The sequence below is a fragment of the Lagopus muta genome, chromosome W (genome assembly GCF_023343835.1).
Source record: "Lagopus muta isolate bLagMut1 chromosome W, bLagMut1 primary, whole genome shotgun sequence".
Lineage (NCBI taxonomy): Eukaryota > Metazoa > Chordata > Aves > Galliformes > Phasianidae > Lagopus > Lagopus muta.
Window position 1 is genome coordinate 3,720,393 of NC_064471.1, and position 22,306 is coordinate 3,742,698.

General features: G+C 44.7%; 1 protein-coding gene across 2 annotated transcripts in view; it reads right to left on the reverse strand.

The window, feature by feature from the left end:
• LOC125686449 (ubiquitin-conjugating enzyme E2 R2-like) overlaps nucleotides 1-15,663 on the reverse strand; it is a 74,747-nt gene extending 59,084 nt beyond the window's left edge. For both annotated transcript variants that reach the window (XM_048930433.1, XM_048930432.1), the window contains exon 1: nucleotides 15,462-15,663. In XM_048930433.1, the coding sequence (XP_048786390.1) occupies nucleotides 15,462-15,638 (177 nt within the window). In that variant the 5' untranslated portion in view covers nucleotides 15,639-15,663. The remainder of the gene's footprint in view (nucleotides 1-15,461) is intronic.
• Between the last annotated feature and the right edge of the window lie 6,643 nt (nucleotides 15,664-22,306).

Below are 22,306 nucleotides of genomic sequence, written 5' to 3' on the forward strand. Positions count from 1 at the left end.
TAGGTATAAAGTGGCAAGATGGCCATTGTCACATCCCGACAGATGTGATCGACAAAATCACTGCTATGTCTCCACCCACTAGCAAAAGAGAGACACAATCTTTTCTGGGTGCAGTGGGCTTTTGGAGAATGCATGTTCCAAACTACAGCCTCATTGTAAGCCCCCTTTATTATGTGACGCGAATGAGCAATGAGTTTACATGGGGCCCTGAGCAGCAGCAGGTTTTTGAACAGATTAAACAGGAGATAGCCCATGCCGTGGCCCTAGGGCCAGTACGGACGGGACAGGGTATAAAGAACATCCTCTATTCTGCTGCTGGAGAGAACGGTCCCACTTGGAGTCAGTGGCAAAGAGCCTCAGGAGACACCCGAGGCCGACCCCTGGGATTCTGGAGTCGAGCCTACAGGGGGTCGGAAGAGGGCTACATTCCAACTGAGAAGGAGATCTTAGCTGCATATGAGGGGGTTCGGGCTGCTTCTGAAGTAGTCGGTACTGAAGCACAGCTTCTTCTGGCACCTTGACTGCCAGTGCTGAACTGGATGTTTAAAGGAAAGGTTCCCTCCACCCATCATGCTACTGATGCCACTTGGAGTAAGTGGATTGCACTGATTACACAACAAGCACGGATGGGGAACCTCAGCCATCCAGGAATCCTAGAGGTGATCATGGACTGGCCTGAAGGTAAAAAGTTTGGAACACCACCAGCAGAAGAAGTATCACGTGCTAAAGAAGCCCCACCATACAATGAACTACCGGGGAATGAAAAGAAATATGCCCTGTTCACAGATGGATCGTGTCGTATTGTGGGAAAGCATCGCAGATGGAAATCTGCTGTGTGGAGCCCCACACGACAAGTTGCAGAGGCCACTGAAGGGAGAGGAGAATCAAGCCAATGTGCAGAGGTAAAGGCTGTTCAACTGGCCTTAGATGTTGCTGAACGGGAGAGGTGGCCAATGCTCTACCTTTACTCTGACTCATGGATGGTGGCAAATGCCTTATGGGGGTGGTTACAGCAGTGGGAGCGAAGTAACTGTCAAAGAAGGGGTAAACCTATTTGGGCTGCTGAACTGTGGAAAGACATTGCTGCCCGAACAAAGAATATGGTTGTAAAGGTGCGCCATGTAGATGCTCATGTGCCCAAGAGTCAGGCTACTGAGGAACAGAAAAGTAGCCATCAGGTAGTGGCTCAAATAGACCTGGACTGGCAGAACAAGGGTGAATTATTTCTGGCTCATGAGACCTCAGGTAATCAAGGGAGAGATGCAACATACAAATGGGCTAGAGACCGAGGGGTGGACTTAACTATGGATGCCATTGCACAGGTTATTCATAACTGTGAAACATGTGCCATCATCAAACAAGCCAAGAGGATGAAACCTCTCTGGGAGGAAAGGCGATGGCAAAAGTACAAATATGGGGAGGCAAGGCAGGTTGATTATATCACCTTGCCACGATCTCGCAATGGTAAGCATTATGTGCTTACTATGGTGGAGGCAACCACTGGGTGGCTCGAAACATATGCAGTACCCCATGCTACCGCCCGAAACACCATACTGGGTCTCGAGAAACAAGTCCTGTGGAGACATGGCACCCCAGAAAGGATTGAGTCAGATAATGGGACTCATTTCAAAAATTCTCTTGTAAATACTTGGGCCAAAGATCATGGCATTGAGTGGATTTATCATATCCCCTATCATGCTCCAGCCTCTGGTAAAATTGAACGATACAATAGATTGTTAAAAACGATGCTAAAAGCACTGGGTGGCGGAACATTTAAGCACTGGGAGAAGCATTTGGCAGAAGCCACCTGGTTAGTCAATACCAGAGGATCTATCAATCGTGATGGTCCTAACCAATCCAGTTCCCTACATACCGTAGAGGGAGATAACGTCCCCGTTGTACATGTAAAGAACATGTTAGGAAAGGCAGTTTATGTATTATAGTAAAATAAGTTTTCCTCCATAGATTGTTGCCGCTGCTCTTTTTCTCCCTTCCTTTCTTCCCATTTTTTGTGGGACTGGGGTGGGGGGGAGAGCAGGGGCCTACTGCCCCCCCTGTCACGGACATAGATTGATCTAGTCAACTCCGTGACATCCCCCTACTAGGAAACTCATAACACAGGATAATTCTGTAGATTCTCAGTGTAAAAATTAAGTATTTTTTTGTATTACTGATAATCTGAAAGTTGCATTCATGCTTGCATATATTCTCTTGATCAGTACTTTTCTACTCTGGGAAGAATAAACACAGCTTTGGGTTTCTATCTTCCATCTCAACACACAGGTAAAAACCTTCAGATGCTCTAGGGCAGGGGGATGGCAGCAGGGAAAAAATCCTATTTCAGTTAGTGACAAGATAATCAGCAATTTTGACCAGCTGTAGTGATCAGCTGATTTACAGTGCAGATTTTAAAACTATGGCTTTGGTAGTTGTCATGGTTTTATGATGTTTGGTTGTCATTATTCCACATCATAACATCATGTAGTGCACTGGGATTTAAAGAGTTAATGCTCCAGTTCCGAGTACCTGTCCCAGAAGTGAACAACTTCTACATCCCCCATCAGACTGTTCACTGTTCTGTTATTTCTGCTCATTTGGAACAGATATAAGACCTTGGTAGCTCACCTGACACTCCCTTTTTGATCATCTGGCTCTCCTCCCTGCTGCTCTACCCAACTGCACATCTGGCTTCAGCATTAGTGTAAGGCTTTCAGTTTTCAGATACTCTTATTATATTTGATTTCTTAGATTCAATTCTAATTATATTGTATTACATTGTATTAGAGCGTGTTATGTTGCATTCTGATATCTTATTTAGTAAATTAGTTTGTTTCTCCTCAGATCGTTGCCGCTGTTTTTTTTTTGTTTGTTTGTTTTAGGCCCATCTTTCTATCCTTTTCCCTTATCCCTTTCTGGGGCACGGATCCACAGATCCCTCTGCCCCTCTAGTCACGGAACCAGGCCAAATCAGCCCATAAACCAATGACAGCAGTGTTGGAAATATCCAAGTGATTTTGTCAGGACGGTATCTCTGATAAAAAGCAGATTTTATTCGCGATTGCAGTGGTGGGCATCCCGCAAGCAGGAGCGCGCCTATGGACACAACATGACAGCCTTTAGACCCTGTTTTCTCCCCCTTGCCTCCCCCCTCCCCTGTTTCCCCACTGGCTGGGTACTCCAGGTTCACAATCTTATCAGAAGGATTACATTTGCTATTTACTTGTTAATTTATTTGTTATCTGGTGTCAGTCAGCAGCCATCCTGTTGTTTCTAAGATGTCTCGGTGCTCTCCTTGTATTGATATGGTGATTTATGAGTCAAGACCGCAGGGGAACCAAATGCTTTTCTCCATGGCAAACTGAGAGAGCAAGTCAGTGAGAGGGAGAGTGGCCAGTGTCCTGCCAGGAGCTCCACCTTTCTTCCTCTGTGCACTAAGTCCTCCGCTCCTCCCCTCTGAGGACTTTGCCAAGAACTCGTGATGATAAGTGTTATGTGCTTACCATGGTAGAGGCAACCACTGGGTGGCTTGAAAGATACGCAGTACCCCATGCTACCATCTGAAACACCATATTACATCTCAAGAAACATGTCACACATGTTGCTAAAAACCATGTTGAAAGCAATGGGTGGCGGAACATTCAAGCATTGGGAGAAGCATTTGGCAGAAGCCACCTGGTTGGTCAATACTAGAGGATCAATCAGTCACGATGGTCCTGCCAGCTCCCTACATACTGTCAAGGGAAATAAGGTCCCTGTAGTACATGTGAAGAACATGTTGGGAAAAGCGGTTTGGGTGTTTCCAGCTTCGGGGAAGGGCAAACTTGTCCTTAAACTGTTTTTGCACAGGGACCTGGGTCCACTTGGTTGGTGATGCAGAAAAATGGGCATGTTCAGTGTGTACCGCAAGGGAATTTGATGTTGGGGGAGTGCAGTCAGCAATTTCACGTATATAAGTGTATAGAGTTATGTGTGTATGTAATGCATGTTAATTATTGTTTGTATATAAGTATGTTTTAAGTATGATGTAGTGATGCGGAATAAGGGGTGGAATGTCATGGTTTTATAAATTTTGTTATCAGTATTTCATATCATAAGATCATGCAAAGCACTGGGAGTTAAAGAGTTAATGCTCCAGTTTAGTGGACTTCCACTTTTCCCAGGTACCTGGTTCTCAGAAGAGAGGAAGAACATATCGCCAGGGGACTTTGCGTTTCTGTTTTCCATTTAGAGGGCAATATATAAAACTGTTTGCAGATCATTAGACACCCCTCTTTGCCTTTTCTGTTCATCTCCTCTGTGTGTTCTCCCTAGCCATCACACCTTCACCATTAGAGTAAGCCCTTCTGTTTTAGACACTCTCATCTTATTTGATTTATTAGCCTCAATCTCAATTATGTATTGTTATCTTGCATTCCAATATCATATTTAGTAAATTAGCTTTCCTCCTCAGATCGTTGCCACTGTTTTGTTTTTAGACCCGTCTCCCTACCCTTCCCCCTTTTCCCCAGGCATGGGTTTATGGGCCCCTTGACCCATTAGTCACGGAACCAGGCCGAACAGGCCTATAAACTGTTGGCAGCGCCCCCTCTCTTCCGTGCTTGTGGGCCTGTTGTCCCCATCACGGACACAGATTTAGAGATATCTCTGTGACACCCAGCTAGTGCAGATACCCTGCCATGCTTCTCTGTTAGGGAGAAACCAGTGATGGAGGAATGCGGACATTTCTTCTGTTATTTAGACCTGAAATCTTAGTCCCAGACCAGAGGGTAGCCCAGCACGACAGTAATGGAGCTCAGCCCAGGCACTGAGGCCCTACTGCCAATGAAATATTTTCCTAAATGCTCCCCAAGCATTCAGTGAAGGGAATCAACATGTGATTCTCACCTATAAAGTGACTGGATATGGTGAGCAGATATCCAAGCTGAACCTCCCTTGTTGCAGCTTCATGCTATTCCCTCATCACTGCTCACCAGAGAGAGGAGATGTGCGCTTGCCCTTCCATTCCCCCTTGTGAGGTAGCTGTAGACCACAATGAGGTGTCCCCTCAGTCTCCTCTTCTCTAGTCTGAACAAACCTTGGGAATTCAGCCACTCCTCATATGTCTTCCCCTCTAGACCCATCACCACCACTGTACCCCTCCCCTTTGGGCACACTCTAAGCTTTATGTCCTTTTTGTACTGTAGCATCCAAAACTGCACACAATGATTCACACAATGAAAATGATTCCAGGGCTGATCCCAGGATTTGAGGGATCTCCCTATTATGAGTTAGCAGTTGTCATGGAAAAATGGGGTCCCTTATGCGTTATGGGCAATATCTCCCCATATCGCATGGCGGATTACTTTCAAGGACTTAGCAAGGATGTGCTCATCACTAAAGAAAGACAACTGGCTGCCTCCATAGTGGCATGGCCACTATTAAGTGCCTTAAATCATGCGAATATAAGAAATAATGCTTTAGAAAGTGAAAACCAACTTTCAAAAGACTGCATTGGAAAACTGGAGCATGAACTTGGCGTTTTAACAGGGAAGAAGCCAATTCTACATCTTCCTATAGGCCAATTTCGTAACATTTCAATAAACGGTGACCAGACTCCTGAATCAACAGACTACATTGATCAGGAAAATAAAATGTCTAGGTTGGATCTTGAATATCCAATTCTGACTGATCCACTGGAAGCCCATCCTGTCGTAACCCAGAAAACAAAAAAAGTACAGGACAGACCGGCAGGGGTGCCGCCTGATCAGTGGCCCGAACTCATTTACATGTATCAGCCCAGCCGTACACAGCAACCGAATTGATGGATTTAGTACAGCGATTTCGGCAGAAGCCCAGAGAAAGTGTGCCGGCTTGGTTATTGAGATTGTGGGATTCTGGGGCAGAAAGTGTCTTGGTGAATGGCCCAGAAATATCTGAGTTGGTCACCATGACTGTCCATCCTGCTCTCAGAAAGAGGTTATACGTAGGCAATCAATATCGTGATGAAAACCATTCCATACTAGAATGGTTAATGGCGGCCTGCCGTATGGTATGGCCGAATAAATCAGACGTACCGTTACATACAAGCGTGTGGTCCTCCATGGAGGACCTTCAAAACTATATCCGTGAACTGGGTGTAAGAGAAGCTATCTATGAAGGCACATCTGATGGCCCTGATATGGTTAAATTTTCAGCAGGGATGAGAGATTTAATTTTACAGCAAGCTCCCTCCCATCTGTACGGCACCCTAGTTTCCATATTAAATCCCCTTGTAGCCTCAGAAGCCGTAGTCCAGCAGGCTGCCCAGTTAGTTGCCGACGTGGGAGAAACAGAACGCCTGCGGACTAGACGCAATATTCAGATAGTGGAAGAAGCAGAGGTCCTGCCAGTAAATAAAACCAAAATGCCGGCTACTCGAGCTCCTCAATCGGGACCCATAAGGGTATCCCGAAAACAAATGTTTAATGATTTAATTCAGGCTGGGGTCAAATTTGCTAAGATTGACCGACAGCCCAACCACATCCTTCTCCAGCTCTGGAGACAACTAAAGGACAATCAACAATTCAAGAACTACCCTAGGAAATCAAGGGTGAGGATTATAGAGAGGGTTCCAACAACAATATGGAACCTACAAGATTTTATTGTTTCAAGTACAAAAAGAGAGAAAAAAAAAAAAAAGAAAAAAAAGCCACTTCAGGTGTCTCGGGCCACAATGCCTGAGCCATCGGAAGCAAAAGAATTGGCCCTAGCACAATTCATGGAGTGACAAGGGATGTTAGTCCCCGTAGGGCCTCCAGACGGGACCGGAGGACCCATGTAGAATTAACCATTTATTGGACCCGAAAAAATATTCAGAGAGTGATGGCACTGGTATACATGGGAGCAGAAACATCAATTATATTAGGACATCCGAGGCAATTTGATGGGGACACAGTGATGATTGGTGGTTATGGGGGACAGATGTCATGGTTAATCAGTTGAGACACTTGCTCCGTCATTTTTGATATAGCAGAAACGGCAGCATGAATTGGGGACAGCAATTGTTCGTAGTTTTGGAGCATAACAATTAATTCATAAACTAAGGGCGTTCTCTGTTGTTCCTGGTATCTGTCACACACTGACGTTAGTGTAGCGGCATATTTGTCCGGCGCTGTTGCCACGATTTTCTGCCATATCTCAGGCATTGTCCTCACTCTTTCAGGGTCGCGGTTTTGGTGTGGGTGGTTAGGAACAAAGTCAGGGTCATACAACATTTCCACCACGCCTATTTCCCTCAAATACTGGATACCCTTTTCAACTGTATCCCATTTCTTCATCGCAATCTTCAAGCCATTTTTGAAGGGATACTTTTCCTTCACGGCTATTAACACTCGTTCCCAGAGGGAGGCAGCCTCATCCGAACATCGACTAATTCCTCTATCAATAGCTGGATCTCTGGCAATGGCACCTAGTTGGCGAGCTTCATTACCATCCAGAGACAAGCTATGGGCCCCACTGTCCCAACAGCGAACCAACCAGGAAACAATACTTTCATTCAGGCGCCGTGTGAACTCCTTTCTTGAACCTTGGATTTCAGTCATCTTTAGAGGCCGGCGAGTAGTAATAAGAGATTTCCTCTCCGTTACAGTCTACTGCACATCTCTTAGTTTTCCCTTTTGCCTTTCGCGATGGTGGTGGTTCTGAGGAGGGCCCCTCGCCTGGATCTTCCTCCACCTCCTCCTCCTCTTCTCTCTTTCGTTCAAGACTCGAAGACACTCGTTTCCATTTCTTGCCCTCCACAGGAGCAACTGGTATTGTTACTGGTGTCTCCTGTGATTGATTAGATTTGACTTGGGGATTTTCCCCTTTGGCTTGAACCTCAGCACAGAAACTCTCTCTCTCCAGAATGGTATTATACAGGGCACGCTAAGCACAAGCCAAACCCCAAATAAGTTGTACCTCCTTAGATTTATGTAAGCCGCATAGTCCCTGACTCAAATACTGGCTTAGTTTCTCAGGATCCCACAGGTGTTCAAGAGTAAAATCCCATGACACTGCAGGTCCCCATGCTTCTACAACCTTCCCTAAACCTCTCCATATTCCCTGCCAATCATCATTCTCTAGTTTTGGAAGAGACTCCTTTCCCTTATTACGAATGAATTGGAATACATTCAGGAAAATAGAAGACGCGAACAACAACATGGGTATTAATTCAGGATTCAAAAACCGTTTCACAAACCGAGAAGAAAACCCGGAGACTGGTCTGAACATCGTGTTGTTTGTAAAATTAGCTATTCCATTTGGGATGTAGTTGTTTGTGAAATTAGGCATTCCTTCTGGGATGTAGTTGTCAAAGTTGAAATCATACCACATTGCAAATAGGTAAAACATAGGTGTCTCCATCAGTATCATTAGGTACCTATATATGGTTGCAATTCCACAACAAATAATTATGAGCTGGATTATTGGCCAGGAGGTTGTGAATAACACCATTGCTTTTAAACCCTTTACCCAGCACCCCCACGATAACGAGAGGGTTCATCGCTGGTGTCTGCTAAAAAGGGGGCAATGAATTGAAGCTAACAAGAGGAGGGGGAAAAAAAAAAAAAAAAAAAAAAAAAAAAAAGGAAAAAAGGCACTACCCAGACTAAGTAGTGCACAAAGTTTACAAATATCCCAGAACACTGGCAGTACGCCTAACCTTTCAAGGTCAGGTTTTCCAGCACAGAAACCTGAACTAATGATAATGCTCCCTAACGAAGCTCTCTAAGAGCAGAAAGAAAAAAAAATTCGTTCAAAAAACAAAAAAGCAGCCGCCCCACGATGGGCGCAAAAATCTGTTACTGAGTTGACTAGATCAATCTATGTCCGTGACAGGGGAGACAGGCCTCTGCCCTCCCCCCCCACCCCAGTCCCACAAAAATGGGAAGGAAGGAAAAGAACAGTGGCAACAATCTATGGAGGAAAACTTATTTTACTATAATATAGGAATACAAGATAACACAATAGATACAATTTAATTGAAATTGAGATTAATAAATCAGACAAGATGAGAGAGAGAGAGAGTTCCCGGGACCGAGTCAAACCTGAAAAGCTTGGAACGGCTAGGAAAGCACCCTCCAGCACCCACTGCAAGGCAGCAAGAGAGGGCGCACCCCCCCCCCCCCGAAGGGCCAGATCCCGAGACTTCTCTAATGTACAGGGATAGGTACTTGGAATTGGGGCAGTGACACTTTAATGCCCCGTACACTACATGATGTTTTGATGTGGAATACTGAAACCCAACAACCAAAAAAACAAAAACAAAAAAAACATAGGACCATGACAACAGACTACTCCTGTCACCCAAACATGGTTAAAATTGGGGGTTGGGCGTCTCCCACACCGGGAGTAGAAGGTGTCTATTGCCCCAGTCCAAGAATACATCCTGGGCATAGAGATTCTATGGGGTCTGGCTCTCCAAACAACTGTGGGAGAGTTCAGACTTCGACAAAGATGTATCTCTATCCGGGCGGTGCAGGCAATATTAAGAGGCCATGCGAAACATGGGCCTATTTGCCTGCCGAAACCGTGCCAGATTACTAATGTCAGACAGTATAAACTCCTGGGTGAGCAAGATGAAATATCGAGAACAGTGCAGGAATTAGAAAAAGTGGGCATTATAAGACCTGCACACAGCCCGTATAACTCCCCCATATGGCCAGTGCGAAAGTCGGATGGCACATGGAGGATGACAGTAGATTACAGAGAATTAAATAAGGTCACGCCGCCTATTCATGCGACCGTACCCAATATTGCCTCCCTAATGGACACATTGAGTAGGGAGATAAAAACCTATCATTGTGTCCTAGATCTAGCAAATGCATTATTCAGTATCCTAATTGCTGAGGAATCGCAAGATCAGTTTGCGTTTACGTGGGGAGGCAGGCAGTGGACCTTTCAGGTCCTGCCACAGGGGTACGTGCATTCACCAACGTATTGTCATAATCTAGTGGCACGTGACCTGGCTGACTGGAGAAAACCTGATGATGTTAACCTATATCATTATATTGATGATCACCTGCTGACATCCGACTCACTGGAGGCAGTAGGACAGACAGCAGATTCATTAACGGCCTATTTACAACACAGGGGATGGGCTATAAATCCCCAAAAGGTGCAAGGTCCAGGCCTGTCTGTAAAATTCCTGGGGGTGGTTTGGTCAGGAAAGACCAAAGTGCTACCCAGTGCTGTAATAAATAAGGTTCAGGCATTCCCAGTCCCTACAACATCAAAGCAGCTGCAAGAGTTTCTAGGTATATTGGGTTATTGGCGTTCCTTTATACCTCACCTGGCACAGCTGATGAGGCCACTGTACAGACTCACAAAAAAGGGGCAGCTATGGGACTGGGGGAAAACCGAACAGGATGCTTTCCAACAAGCAAAACTGGCAGTTAAACAAGCTCAGGCATGGGGTATATTTCATCCTACCCTCCCAGCCGAGTTGGATGTTCATGTTACTCAAGATGGATTTGGTTGGGGCCTGTGGCAACGCCAGAGTTCTGTTCGGACCCCCATTGGTTTCTGGTCTCAGGTTTGGCACGGAGCAGAAGAAAGATACAGTATGATTGAAAAACAGTTATTGGCTGCCTATTCGGCATTACAGGCAGTAGAGCCAATAACTCAAACAGCTGCAGTTATAGTCAAGACCACTCCGCCAATTCAGGGGTGGGTGAAAGATCTGACCCACCTTCCTAAGACAGGGGTGGCCCAAGCACAAACAGTGGCACGATAGGTCGCCTATCTCAGCCAAAGGAGCAATCTGCCTTCATCACCCTTGAAAAAAGTACTCCAGAAGATCCTAGGCCCAGTTACGTATCACAGTGATGCACCAAAAGAAATACTGGTGGAGCGACCAGAGAAGAGTCCCGTTCAGGAGGGAAAATATCCTATCCCTGAAGATGCCTGGTACACAGATGGGTCCAACAAGGGCAACCCGAGCAAGTGGAGAGCAATAGCATACCATCCTTCCACCGAGACAATCTGGTTTAACGAGGGGGATGGTCAGAGCAGCCAATGGCAGAACTGCGAGCCGTGTGGATGGTTACAACGAAGGAACCCAGTGATAGTATCCTGAACATCTGCACAGATAGTTAGGCTGTGTACCAGGGGCTCACTCTTTGGATTGCACAGTGGGCCACCCAAGAATGGACTATCTACGCCTGACTGATCTGGGGCAAAGACATGTGGTTAGATATATGGAATACGGTCAAACCCAGAACTGGTCATCAGCCCCTACAGTCACTGGGAAACGATGAAGCCGACACACTGGCCCGAGTTCGATGGATTGAGAATTCACCATCTGAGAACATCGCCCGCTAGTTACATCAGAAACTACAGCATGCTAAACAACAGACAATAAGGGCAGCTCCTAAAGCATGGGGACTGCCCATACAACTATCTGACATCATCCAGGCATGTGACGCTTGCTCCAAGTTGAGACCGAGATCGTTGCCCAAAACAACAGCCCCTCTTGCTAAGGGACACAATCCTCTTCAGTGAAGGCAGATTGGTTACAACAGGCCTCTTCCTTGCTCCAAGGGGGCAAGATACACCCTGACCTGTGTTAACACTGCAAGCGGGCTACTGCAAGCCCATCCAGTAACAAGAGCAAACCAGACATATATCATAAAGGCACATGCTAAACTGACATCTGCCTACGGGACATCTCAAGTCACCGAGAACAACCAAGGAACTCATTTTATTGGTGTAATGATACAGTGCTGGGCAGAAAAAAGTAACATCGAATAGCGATTCCACCTGCCAGCCATATAATCCAACAGGAGCAGGCCTCATCGAACGTTATAAAAATGTTCTTAAGGCTGCCCTGAAAACAGACTCCCAGTCCCTGCAGGACAGAATGAAAAGACTGTACAAAACCCCGGGGGACCAAAAAAATGACCTTGAGATGGCAGACTCAGTACCCTGAGAATGCTGCTGATAACATGGGGGTAAAACCAAGATGTTATGTTCACAATATATCTGTGTAAAATCAATAGACATCAATATGTTACATTCACAAAAAAATCAAGAGAGTAAGACAAAGCAAACAGTGATCACAAAAAGAGAATAAGTGGAAAAGCTTACCCTGGGGTTGAACTCACCAGAAGATACCAAAAGAGGAGATCACCAGAAAAGATTCTACCCCTCTGGTAGCCAGCTCTTAAATAGGTCCAGGAGAGGTGCAACCTGGCTCCACCCCTTCCGGCAACACAGGTGAATTGCCTTCACCTGTGCTCCTCTGGCTGACTCAAGGCTCACCTCAGGTGATTAATCAGAGGTTTACGTCGTGACTCAGCAGTTCCCATACACATGGGCCACCCCGCTTAGGATCCAAATTACGGGCACTGGTCATCAGGTAAGACCCCAGATTGTTAACAAAAATAATCTTTGCTCCCTGCCCCTGAGAATTTAGATCCAGGTACCCATAAAATAAAATGGCCCTGGGAGGTGCAGGTAGGACCCAAGTGGTGTGGCCTACTTGCACCTTGGGGGAGACTATTGGAGGTGGGAGGCTCAGTAGTTCCTCCTGTAATAGATACATGGCCTACTGATGTTGTGGTCAACACTCTGATCTTTATTGTTATAGGGACCCCCATCGTCTCCCTGTGGCAGATCAGGACACCTCCTTTGGTGCCTGATATCATTATGCAGCTGCAGACATCTGGCCAGAAGGTGTGGTACAGGTGGCCAGGACGTGCCTTAGTGCAAGTGGAAGTGTTGACCCAGGATAGAAATACGGCCTGTATCTTGCCCTGGAGAGCATTCCTTCCCCTCCTGGTACCTGTAAAACATCTGTATTACTCCCCGTGAGTCTGTGAGCCTTCAGGACCACCGGAATGAACAAAATGCTATCAAGGGTTCCAGTGTTGCTGTCAGATCACGTACAACACCCGGTGATGGTCTGCATGGGACTGATGGAACATAGAACGGACCTGCACCTCAGGACCTCATGCTTCCAGTCACATCATCGAGCACTGGCCCATAGAAGCATAGTGACATCCGCTGATCATCACTCATCCTGAATTGTACCAACACGCGTCACGATAAAATTGTATAAGCGTCACAATATAGAGGATCTCTGTATTAGGGAAAGCTTGCCCTTTTGTTAACCTGATCATTGGTTCATGCTGTGAAGGGGTGGAGTGTATGGGAACTGCTGAGTCAGGGCCTGAACCTCTGATTGATCACCTGAGGTGAGCCATGAGTCAGCCAGAGGAGCACAGGTGAAGGCAATTCACCTGTGCTGCTGGAAGGGGTGGAGCCAGGCTGCACCCCTCCCAGACCTATTTAAGAGCTGGCTACCAGTGGGGAAGAATCTTATCTGGAGATCCTTTCTTCTGCTGTTTTTTGTAGGTGAGGCTAGCATACAGGTAAGTCTTCCATTTATTCTTCCTTATTATCCTAGTCTTCTTTGCCTAATTCTTGTTCTTTTGTGATTGTAACATGTTAATATCTATTGATTATACGCTCACCATTCACTGTTGTGAATTCCAACGGACCAGGAAAAACTGCATAACTTAACTGTTTATAAAAGACTCCTGAGTTTAAAAGCAACGAGCAGTTTCTCTAGCAGTTCTTATTTTCCAGGTGTAACGTGAGCATCATGCATTAGAACTGAAGTGCTATTAAAGACAAGATATCTGGCTTGAGTACATCACTGTTTAATAATGTAGGCAGTATAACTTTAGTTCTTAGAAACAGCAAGGTAATAAGCTTGAGCTTTCGAGAAGTTACTGAAACAGTCCTGAAGTCCAATACTCATAAGAGCCATTGCACATTGCAATAATGGAGAAGTTTAGGGTTTAATAGGTGAATAAAAAAAAAAAATGAAGAACATCTTCCTAACACTAAGTAATAAAAGATTTCTACCAATTCTAAAAGCATTAACCAGATTTAAAGTTACCTATGTGCTTTTAGTTATCTCTTAAGCAGACAAGAACTTTCAAGAGGCATAGTTCTTTGCATTTCTATTTATGGAAATAGCATGTTGTGTTTCACCTTGTCCAGGTATCATTCCGTGCAAGCTCATGAAAACAGAGCCAAAAAATGGAAAGAAATATGCAAGTCAACCTTGCTCAATCTTCTCAAACAGAAAGGTTTTTGTTTTAGTCTAAGGGAAGAGGGGGACTGTGCCAGTTTTTCCTCAGTGATGCCTAACTGCACATAAACCTGCGTTTTCAAGTAATACCAAAACAGTAAATCATTTTGCCATCGTAAGCATACACAATAATCATACTTGGAAGAGATTAGCCCTAAGTAAAGAACTAGCAACTAGCTAGCACCATTGCCTTGCCCACTGTCTCCTGAGGAGAGGCAGATGCCGAGATCCAACAATACAGAGCTCAGAAACAGTACATGATTTAGGAGTTTATAGATACTAATCAGCACTAGTGCTTCCACCAGCAAAAAGAATTTAGAGGGAAGATACTACAGTTCAAAGCAAGTATGACTGAAATCTGTTATTGCTGAAGTTACAGGTCATCTTGGTTTTGTTAAAAAGTGCGTTTAAACTTTCATCCAGAGAAGCTAAGAAACACCAACAATACACATTAGCTAAGCTTTTTTCCAGTTTTACAGTAGTCAGAAGGCTAGTTAGCAAGAAAGTGAAGATCCAAGAACTAAATCAAATTCCTGAGACGCAGGCTGGAGGTGACAATTTTGTGAAAGACCATGGGAAATAAAGTACACAGGAATATGCCCAGCACCCATCTTCTACAACCACTAAAGCTTTTGTATCTTTTCAGAAAAAGATGCAGTTCTCAAGTCTTCTCCCTTCAGTTCTTTTGGGGAAAGGAGGTGCCAGATTTCTGTTTTCCTGTATTTACAGGAGAGGAAACAATCACAAAAGGGTTTTTTTGGACTAACAGTAAGATTGAGAGAGAAATTGAAGGCATTTATCAATCTTTACCTATTAAGTATTACCATAGCCCTTTGAAAGCTGTCCTCTGAAGATTGGAGAGGATAAGAAAAACAACACAAAAATAAATGATAAAATTATAAAGAACCGCACTAAGTAACTGTGAAGTTGTGGGGGGAAAAAAAAATAAAATAACAGTGTGGAAAGCCTCCACCCTGACTTAGTCACTCTGTATAGAGTTCTCCTGAGCCAAAAACAGCTGGAACCTTTAAAACCTCGGCCTGAAGCCCCCTGCCACTGGCCCGAGGAGAAGTTCGCACCTCGTCACAACGGTTCTGTCACTGAATTAAATAACAATAAGAAAAAAAAGAAAAAGGCGACAGGACGAGGACAGTCTGGCACCCACTCGCCGCGGGCACAGCGTGACCGCCACCAAGACGCACAGACAGAGCGAAAGACGGGGGGGGGGGCGGGGGTCAGGACTCTTGGAACAGCCGTAATCTCCCGTCCTGTCCCCACCCGCAAGACCACGAAGAAACCTCAGCGGTCGCGGGAAACAGACCCAGGCAACAGGCCAGCAGCGGGGCCGGGAGTCTGGCCGTACCTTGAAGTAGCCTCCCTCGTAGAGAGTGTTGGGGGGCCCGAAAATCGCTACCTCCCAGTTGTAGAGATCAGACTCGTCGACCAGCGTGATACGGAAACCCTCCACCGGCTCCTCCTGCAGCGACTTCAGCTCCAGCATGAGCGCCTTCTGCGAGCTGCTCATCTGCTGCTGGGCCATGGCGGCGGCGCCGCCTCAAAGGCCCCTCCCCACACTGACGACAACCGTCGTCGCCGCCGCCACTTCCTTTTGTGACGGCACCCGCACTCTGCTGACCTCAGCGTGCCTCTCCACGCCCCCCCCCCCCGCTCACATCTATACACCTATATACAGAGTGTGCCTTCCTGGGAAGGTTCGTCTATACGATAAGTGATGTAAACTTATCAGAGATCTTCTCCAAGTTAAGTAGAAGGACTCCCAAAAAGAACTATGATAGCGGAGATCATAAAATAAAAATAATATACGATTCTAATGCAGAAACAACACTTGATTCTCACACAAGGAACGCACACTCTGTATATAGGTGTATAGATGTATATTTTGTCATACACACTGCAAGAATATCCTGCACGAGAGCAAACCAGAGAACAAGTCATGGCATGCCCCAGGAAGCGCCAGAAGAGACATCGGAAGGCCTGGCATCATCCCCAAGTGCTCTTTGTTTAACGATGATGACTTTAAAGAAAATCACCATATCAGTAGGACAAGGAGAGCACAGAGACATCTTGGAAACAACAGGATGACTACTGACTGACGCCAGGTAACAAATAAATTAACAAGTAAATAGCAAATGTAAACCTCCTGATAAGATTGTGAACCTGGAGTACCCAGCCAGTGGGGAAACAGGGGAGGGGGGAGGCAAGGGGGAGAAAACAGGGTCTAAAGGCTGTCATGTTGTGTCCATAGGCGCGCTCCTACTTGCAGGATGCCCGCCATGGCAATCGGGAATAAAATCTGCTTTTATCTGAGATACCGTCCTGAAAAAAATTACTTGGATTATTTCCAACAGTACCACAAGGGAATTTGATGTTGCTATATATATATGTGTGTGTGTGTGTTTAATACTTGTTAATTATTGTTTGTTTGTTTATATAATATATTATTATGCATGATGTAGTGATGTGGAATAAGGGGTGGAATGTCATGGTTTTATGTTTTTTGGTTATTTGTATTCCACATCATAGCATCATGCAGTGAACTGGGAGTTAAAAAGTTAATGCTCCAGTTCCATGGACCGTCAATAGTTCTGGGTATACCTGTCTCAGAAGAGAAAAACGATATCCCAGAGGTCTTTTTACTGTTCTGTTTCCATTTTCAGTTTAGAGGGAAAGATAAAACTGTTCACAGATCACAAGATTCCCTTTTCCCGTTTTGCTTTTCTCTGCAGGGTGTGTCCTCCCTAGCCATCTCACCTTCAGCATTAAGGTCTTCTGTTTTTGGACACTCACATTTTCTTTGATTTATTAGCTTCAATTCCAATTATATTCTATAATATTGTGTTATCTTGCCTTCCAATATCATATTTAGCAAATTAGCTTTCCTCCTCAGATTGTTGCCACTGTTTTGTTTTTAGGCCCATCTCCCTACCCTTTCCACTTTTCCCCCTTCCCCCAGGGTGTGGGTCCATGGGCCCCCCCACCCCATGAGTCACAGAACTGGGCCAATCCAGCCTGTAAACTGTTGATAATATATATACTGTCCAGTTCTCCTTGGGTTGCCCATAGTAACGACATGTCCAACAGGGGTGCAACAGTCCAATGCGGGCTTATCCACATCAGAGAAAGTGGAGCCTCCACACAAGGCCAAGCCACTGCATCTCAGGAGTAGCCCGGAAGGTGATAAATCAAGATATTCCCCTTATCTTCCTTGTTCCTGACACCCCTGTGTAGTCAGAGATGCCTCCAGTTGTCCTTGTGCTCCACGGCAATCTTTGAGACAAAAAGAGTTTCTGTACAGCATCTCACTGCTAGAAGTCAGTGAATTGGATAAAGCAATAGTTAACTTGTCTGCATCCTTGGAATTGCTCTCTAATAGACAGCATAGTAAGACTGCAAAGAGAAATTGGGACAGTCTAACAAATAGCTTTAGAATATGGCACTGGATTTATTAATGGCTAGCTGGGTGGTGTATGTGCAGTTATTGATACTTTATCTTTTCATCATGTAGATAAATCAGGAAGAATAGAAGAAGATGTAGAGAAAATATAGCAAGAACTAAAACTATATCATCAAATATTCCTTGATGACACTTCATGGGATTTAAAGGAGGTCTGGGATCAGCTGACCTCATGGTTACCTGATTGGTCTTGGTTGGAGAAACTCTTTTTGATAACTGTCTGTTTTCGATGTATGTATAATTGTGTGTAATGATACAGTGGTGCAATTTTTGTTCTTGTTGGAAATATCCAAGTAATTTTTGTCAGGACGGTATCTCTGATAAAAGCAGATTTTATTTGCGATTGCAATGGCGGGCATCCCGCAAGCAGCAGCGCCTATGGACACAACATGACAGCCTTTAGACCCTGTTTTCTCCCCCTTGCCTCCCCCCTCCCCTGTTTCCCCACTGGCTGGGTACTCCAGGTTCACAATCTTATCAGGAGGTTTACATTTGCTATTTACTTGTTAATTTATTTGTTACCTGGCGTCAGTCAGTAGTCATCCTGTTGTTTCCAAGATGTCTCTGTGCTCTCCTTGTCCTACTGATATGGTGATTTTCTTTAAAGTCATCATCGTTAAACAAAGAGCACTTGGGGATGATGCCAGGCCTTCCGATGTCTCTTCTGGCGCTTCCTGGGGCATGCCATGACTTGTTCTCTGGTTTGCTCTCGTGCAGGATATTCTTGCAGTGTGTATGACAAAATATACATATATACACTTATATACAGAGTATGTGTTCCTGGGAAGGTGATCTTCCCCAAGTTAAGTAGAAGGACTCCCAAAAAGAACTACGATAGCGGAGATCATAAAATAAAAATAATATTATACAATTCTAATGCAGAAACAACACTTGATTCTCACACCAATTTATTCCCAATGCTTGCTGACCTGTTGGACAATCTCTGCAATAAAATGAGTTCCCTGGTTGAAGGGTATTGTTGCAGGACACCCAAACCTTGGAATAATCTCCTGAGAAAGTACCTTTGTTACTTCCTTGGCTCTATTGGTCCTGCAAGGGAATGCTTCTGGTCGCCCTGAAAGGGTATTGGTTAGAACTAGCATATATCAAAACCCTCATTTTTCCTGGCACTTCAAAAATCAATTTGCGATTGTTGTCCTGGAAGGTTCCCTTTCCAACAAGCCCCACTTGTACCCTGTTCCTGGTACTAGGATTGTACAGTTACTTTCTGGTGTCTGTACCCCCCCCCATGTTTCATTATGTTCCCTTAGAACCAAATTCTATAAAATACTAACGGGCACAGCAGTGTGTCCACCTGGGTATGCACCCATCTGTCAGCTTGCTCTCTTCCCTTCATTCATTAGATTCCTATCCTTTCTAGAGTACCTTATAGGTTCTGACTAAGGTTCAGGTATTTCAAGTTTACCATCGGGAATTAAAGCCATTCTCCAATTTCTTTTCCTTCAGCTGCCTGTTTTGCCACCTGATCCACCATCATATTTCCAGTTTCCTGTATAGTGTCACTCTTCTGATGTCCTTTACAATGTATAACAGCCATGATGTTCTTTGGTAGATTTACATCATGCTGAATTTGTTTTCCTTGTGTGTAAGCAATCCTTGCTCTTTCCAGATGGCACCACGAGTGGGTACCACCCCAAAAGCATATTTAGCATCCATCCATATATTTAAGGTTCTTGTCAAGGCAATTATCTCAGCCTTCTGAGTGGAAGTCCCCACAGGTAATGGTTTTGCTTCAATTACCTTGTCAGTAGCAGTTACTGCATGTCCTGCCTTACGGTTTCCTTGTCTTCACAAAACTGCTTCCGTCGATGAATCCAGGACTCCTCAGCATCGTCCAACGGTTCCTCCTGTAGGTCTGACCAACTTGCACAGACAGTCTCCATGCAGTCGCACACTGCTGGCTTGGAGGCAGCTCTACGTTGGTGTTCTGGGCGTTCAGCAAGTTGCTTCCTTTTCTTTGATCAGTTGTGCTTTCTGCTGAGAAACTTGATAGCCATTTAAATCAAGAAATTCAGCAAGCTCACAGTCCATTGTACACAGTCCTTTGTTACTGTAGCATCCACGTACTGCAGTAAAGTTCCATTGTGAGATGGCGAACCCAAATCTCAGGCTCACAAGTTGACCAGTTCTCAAAAATCACTGGGCTGTTCTCACAACCCTGGGTATCACTGTGCAGGTTAACTGAATTATTATTATTATTACTTTTAATTATTTTTTTTTTTTTCTTCTCTCCATATTTGAGTTTTCCTATTCAAAGGCAAATAATTTTAGACTTTCTTTGGCAAAACCAAGCAGAAAAAAGTGTACTTCAAATCCAGAACGGTAAACCCCACCTACTTATTCCTTAACTTGGTTAATAAAGATATACACCATGGGTTGTATATATTCAACATTTCTATTAATTGCCCTCAAACCTTGTACCAAACTATAGCTCTTGCCATCCAATTTTTCATTTGCAAGATTGGGTGTTGTATCTGGATTTCTATCCAATTAGTAATCCAAAATCCAAAAAGTTATTTTTATTTCTTTTATCCTCCTACAATCTTGTATCCTCAGAGGGCATTGCTTTACCCTGGTTGGGCTGGCTCCCATCTTTAACTTAACTTTCATTGGGCTGCATTTTTGGCTCTGCCAGGCATCCCTGATGCCTGCAATCCTGTGTATACCCAATGTAGGATTTACGTAACTTCTGGGAGTACAACATTGCTTTTCCCAGTTTGTGTTAAAGCCAGACTTAAAATTTTCAGTCCATTGCTCTTGCTTGACAAGTAGTTCCAATCGTCTCTACTGAATTTAATCTCTACATTCAACTATTCTAACATGTCATGCCCAAATAATCGTTTTGGAGAACCTGGCATGTACAAGAATTTATAAATTCCTACTTGTTCTCCTAGCCTGTATTTAATTGGTCCAAAAAAAAAGTAAACTTCTCTTGCCAGTGGCTCCTACAACTATTATGAAAATCATCTACTGGTAATAGTTCTTGATGTAGCACAGAGTAAGACGCACCCAGAGGTACCAGAAAATAAACCTCTTTACCCTGCTTCCCCTGCTGTTTTCGGTCCTGGCGGGGTGGAACTCTCCCTGAGTCCTTCCAGGCTCCCCTTACCTCTTCTTCTAGATAAGGCTTCTTCCCTGTTAACCTTGCTCAACTTTGCCTTCCTCAGTTTGTTTTTCCCAAACCCTTTTCACTTTCCCAACTCTCATCGTCACAGACATTACTAACATTATATTTCAGTTTCACCCCCTTCTCTCCCCAGGTTTCCAGTGCTCACACAGGATATAAGGTTTCCACAGCTCTCTGCAGAGACCGGCTATTCTCACTTCCAATGTCCCGTCCCATCCCAATTCACAAGCACTGCACCCTTCACATCACAGCGGGAGACTCCAAGCCCCAGCTCTTTCTCCCTGTATGGAAACTGCTGAGTCAGGGCCTGAACCTTTGATTAATCACCTGAGATTAGCCATGAGTCAGCCAGAGGAGCACAGGTGAAGGCAATTCACCTGTGCTGCCGGAAGGGGGGGAGACAGGCTCCACCCCTCCTGGACCTATTTAAGAGCTGGCTACCAGAGGGGAAGGATCTCTTCTGGAGATCCTTCTCTTTGGTATCTTCTAGTAAGCTCAACCCAAGGGTAAGCTCTTCCACTTATTCTCTTTTGTGATCCTTGTTTGCTTTGCCTTACTCTTTTGATTATATTGCGATTATAACATCTTGATATCTATTGATTTTACACAATTATATTGTCATTAAAACTTCTTGGTTATACCCTTGGTGAGCCAGGCAGGCTGAATATACTGAAATTAACATCATGTCTTTCCTGTGGAATTTCTATAAATGGGTCAAGGGGGAGAACGATACTCCTCTAGAGAAAGTGATACCAGGGCAGATCCCAGGTTTTGAGGGATCGCCCTATTATGAGTTAGCTACCATCATTGAAAAATGGGGTCCCTTACACGTTATGGGCAATCTCTCCCCATATCACATGGCGGATTATTTTCAAGGACTTGGTAAGGATGTCCTCACTACGAAAGTAAGACAATTGGCTGCCTCCATGGTGGCATGGCTACTATTAACGGCTTTAAATCATGCGGACTTAAGAAATAATACTTTAGAAACTGAAAATCAGCTTTTGAAAGACCGCATTGAAAAGCTGGAGCACTAACTTGGCGTTTTAACGGGGAAGAAGCCAATTATACATCTTCCTGTAAGCCAAATTTGTAATATTTCAATAAATGATGACCAGGCTCCTGAATCAATGGACTTCGTTGATGAGGACAACAAGAAATCCAAATCTGACTTTGAATGTCCAATTCTAACTGATCCATTGGAAGTCCGTCCTGTTGTAACCCAAAAAACAAAAAAAGTACAGGACAGACCGGCAGGGGTGCTGCCTGATCAATGGCCCCCTGCCCAGACTCATTTACATGTTACAGCTCGGCCATACACGTCAACAGAATTGATGGACTTAGTACAACGATTTCGGCAGAAGCCCAGAGAAAGTGTGCCGGCTTGGTTATTGAGATTGTGGGATTCTGGGGCAGAAAGTGTCTTGGTGAATGGCCCAGAAATATCTGAGTTGGTCACCATGACTGTCCATCCTGCTCTCAGAAAGAGGTTATACGTAGGCAATCAATATCGTGATGAAAACCATTCCATACTAGAATGGTTAATGGCGGCCTGCCGTATGGTATGGCCGAATAAATCAGACGT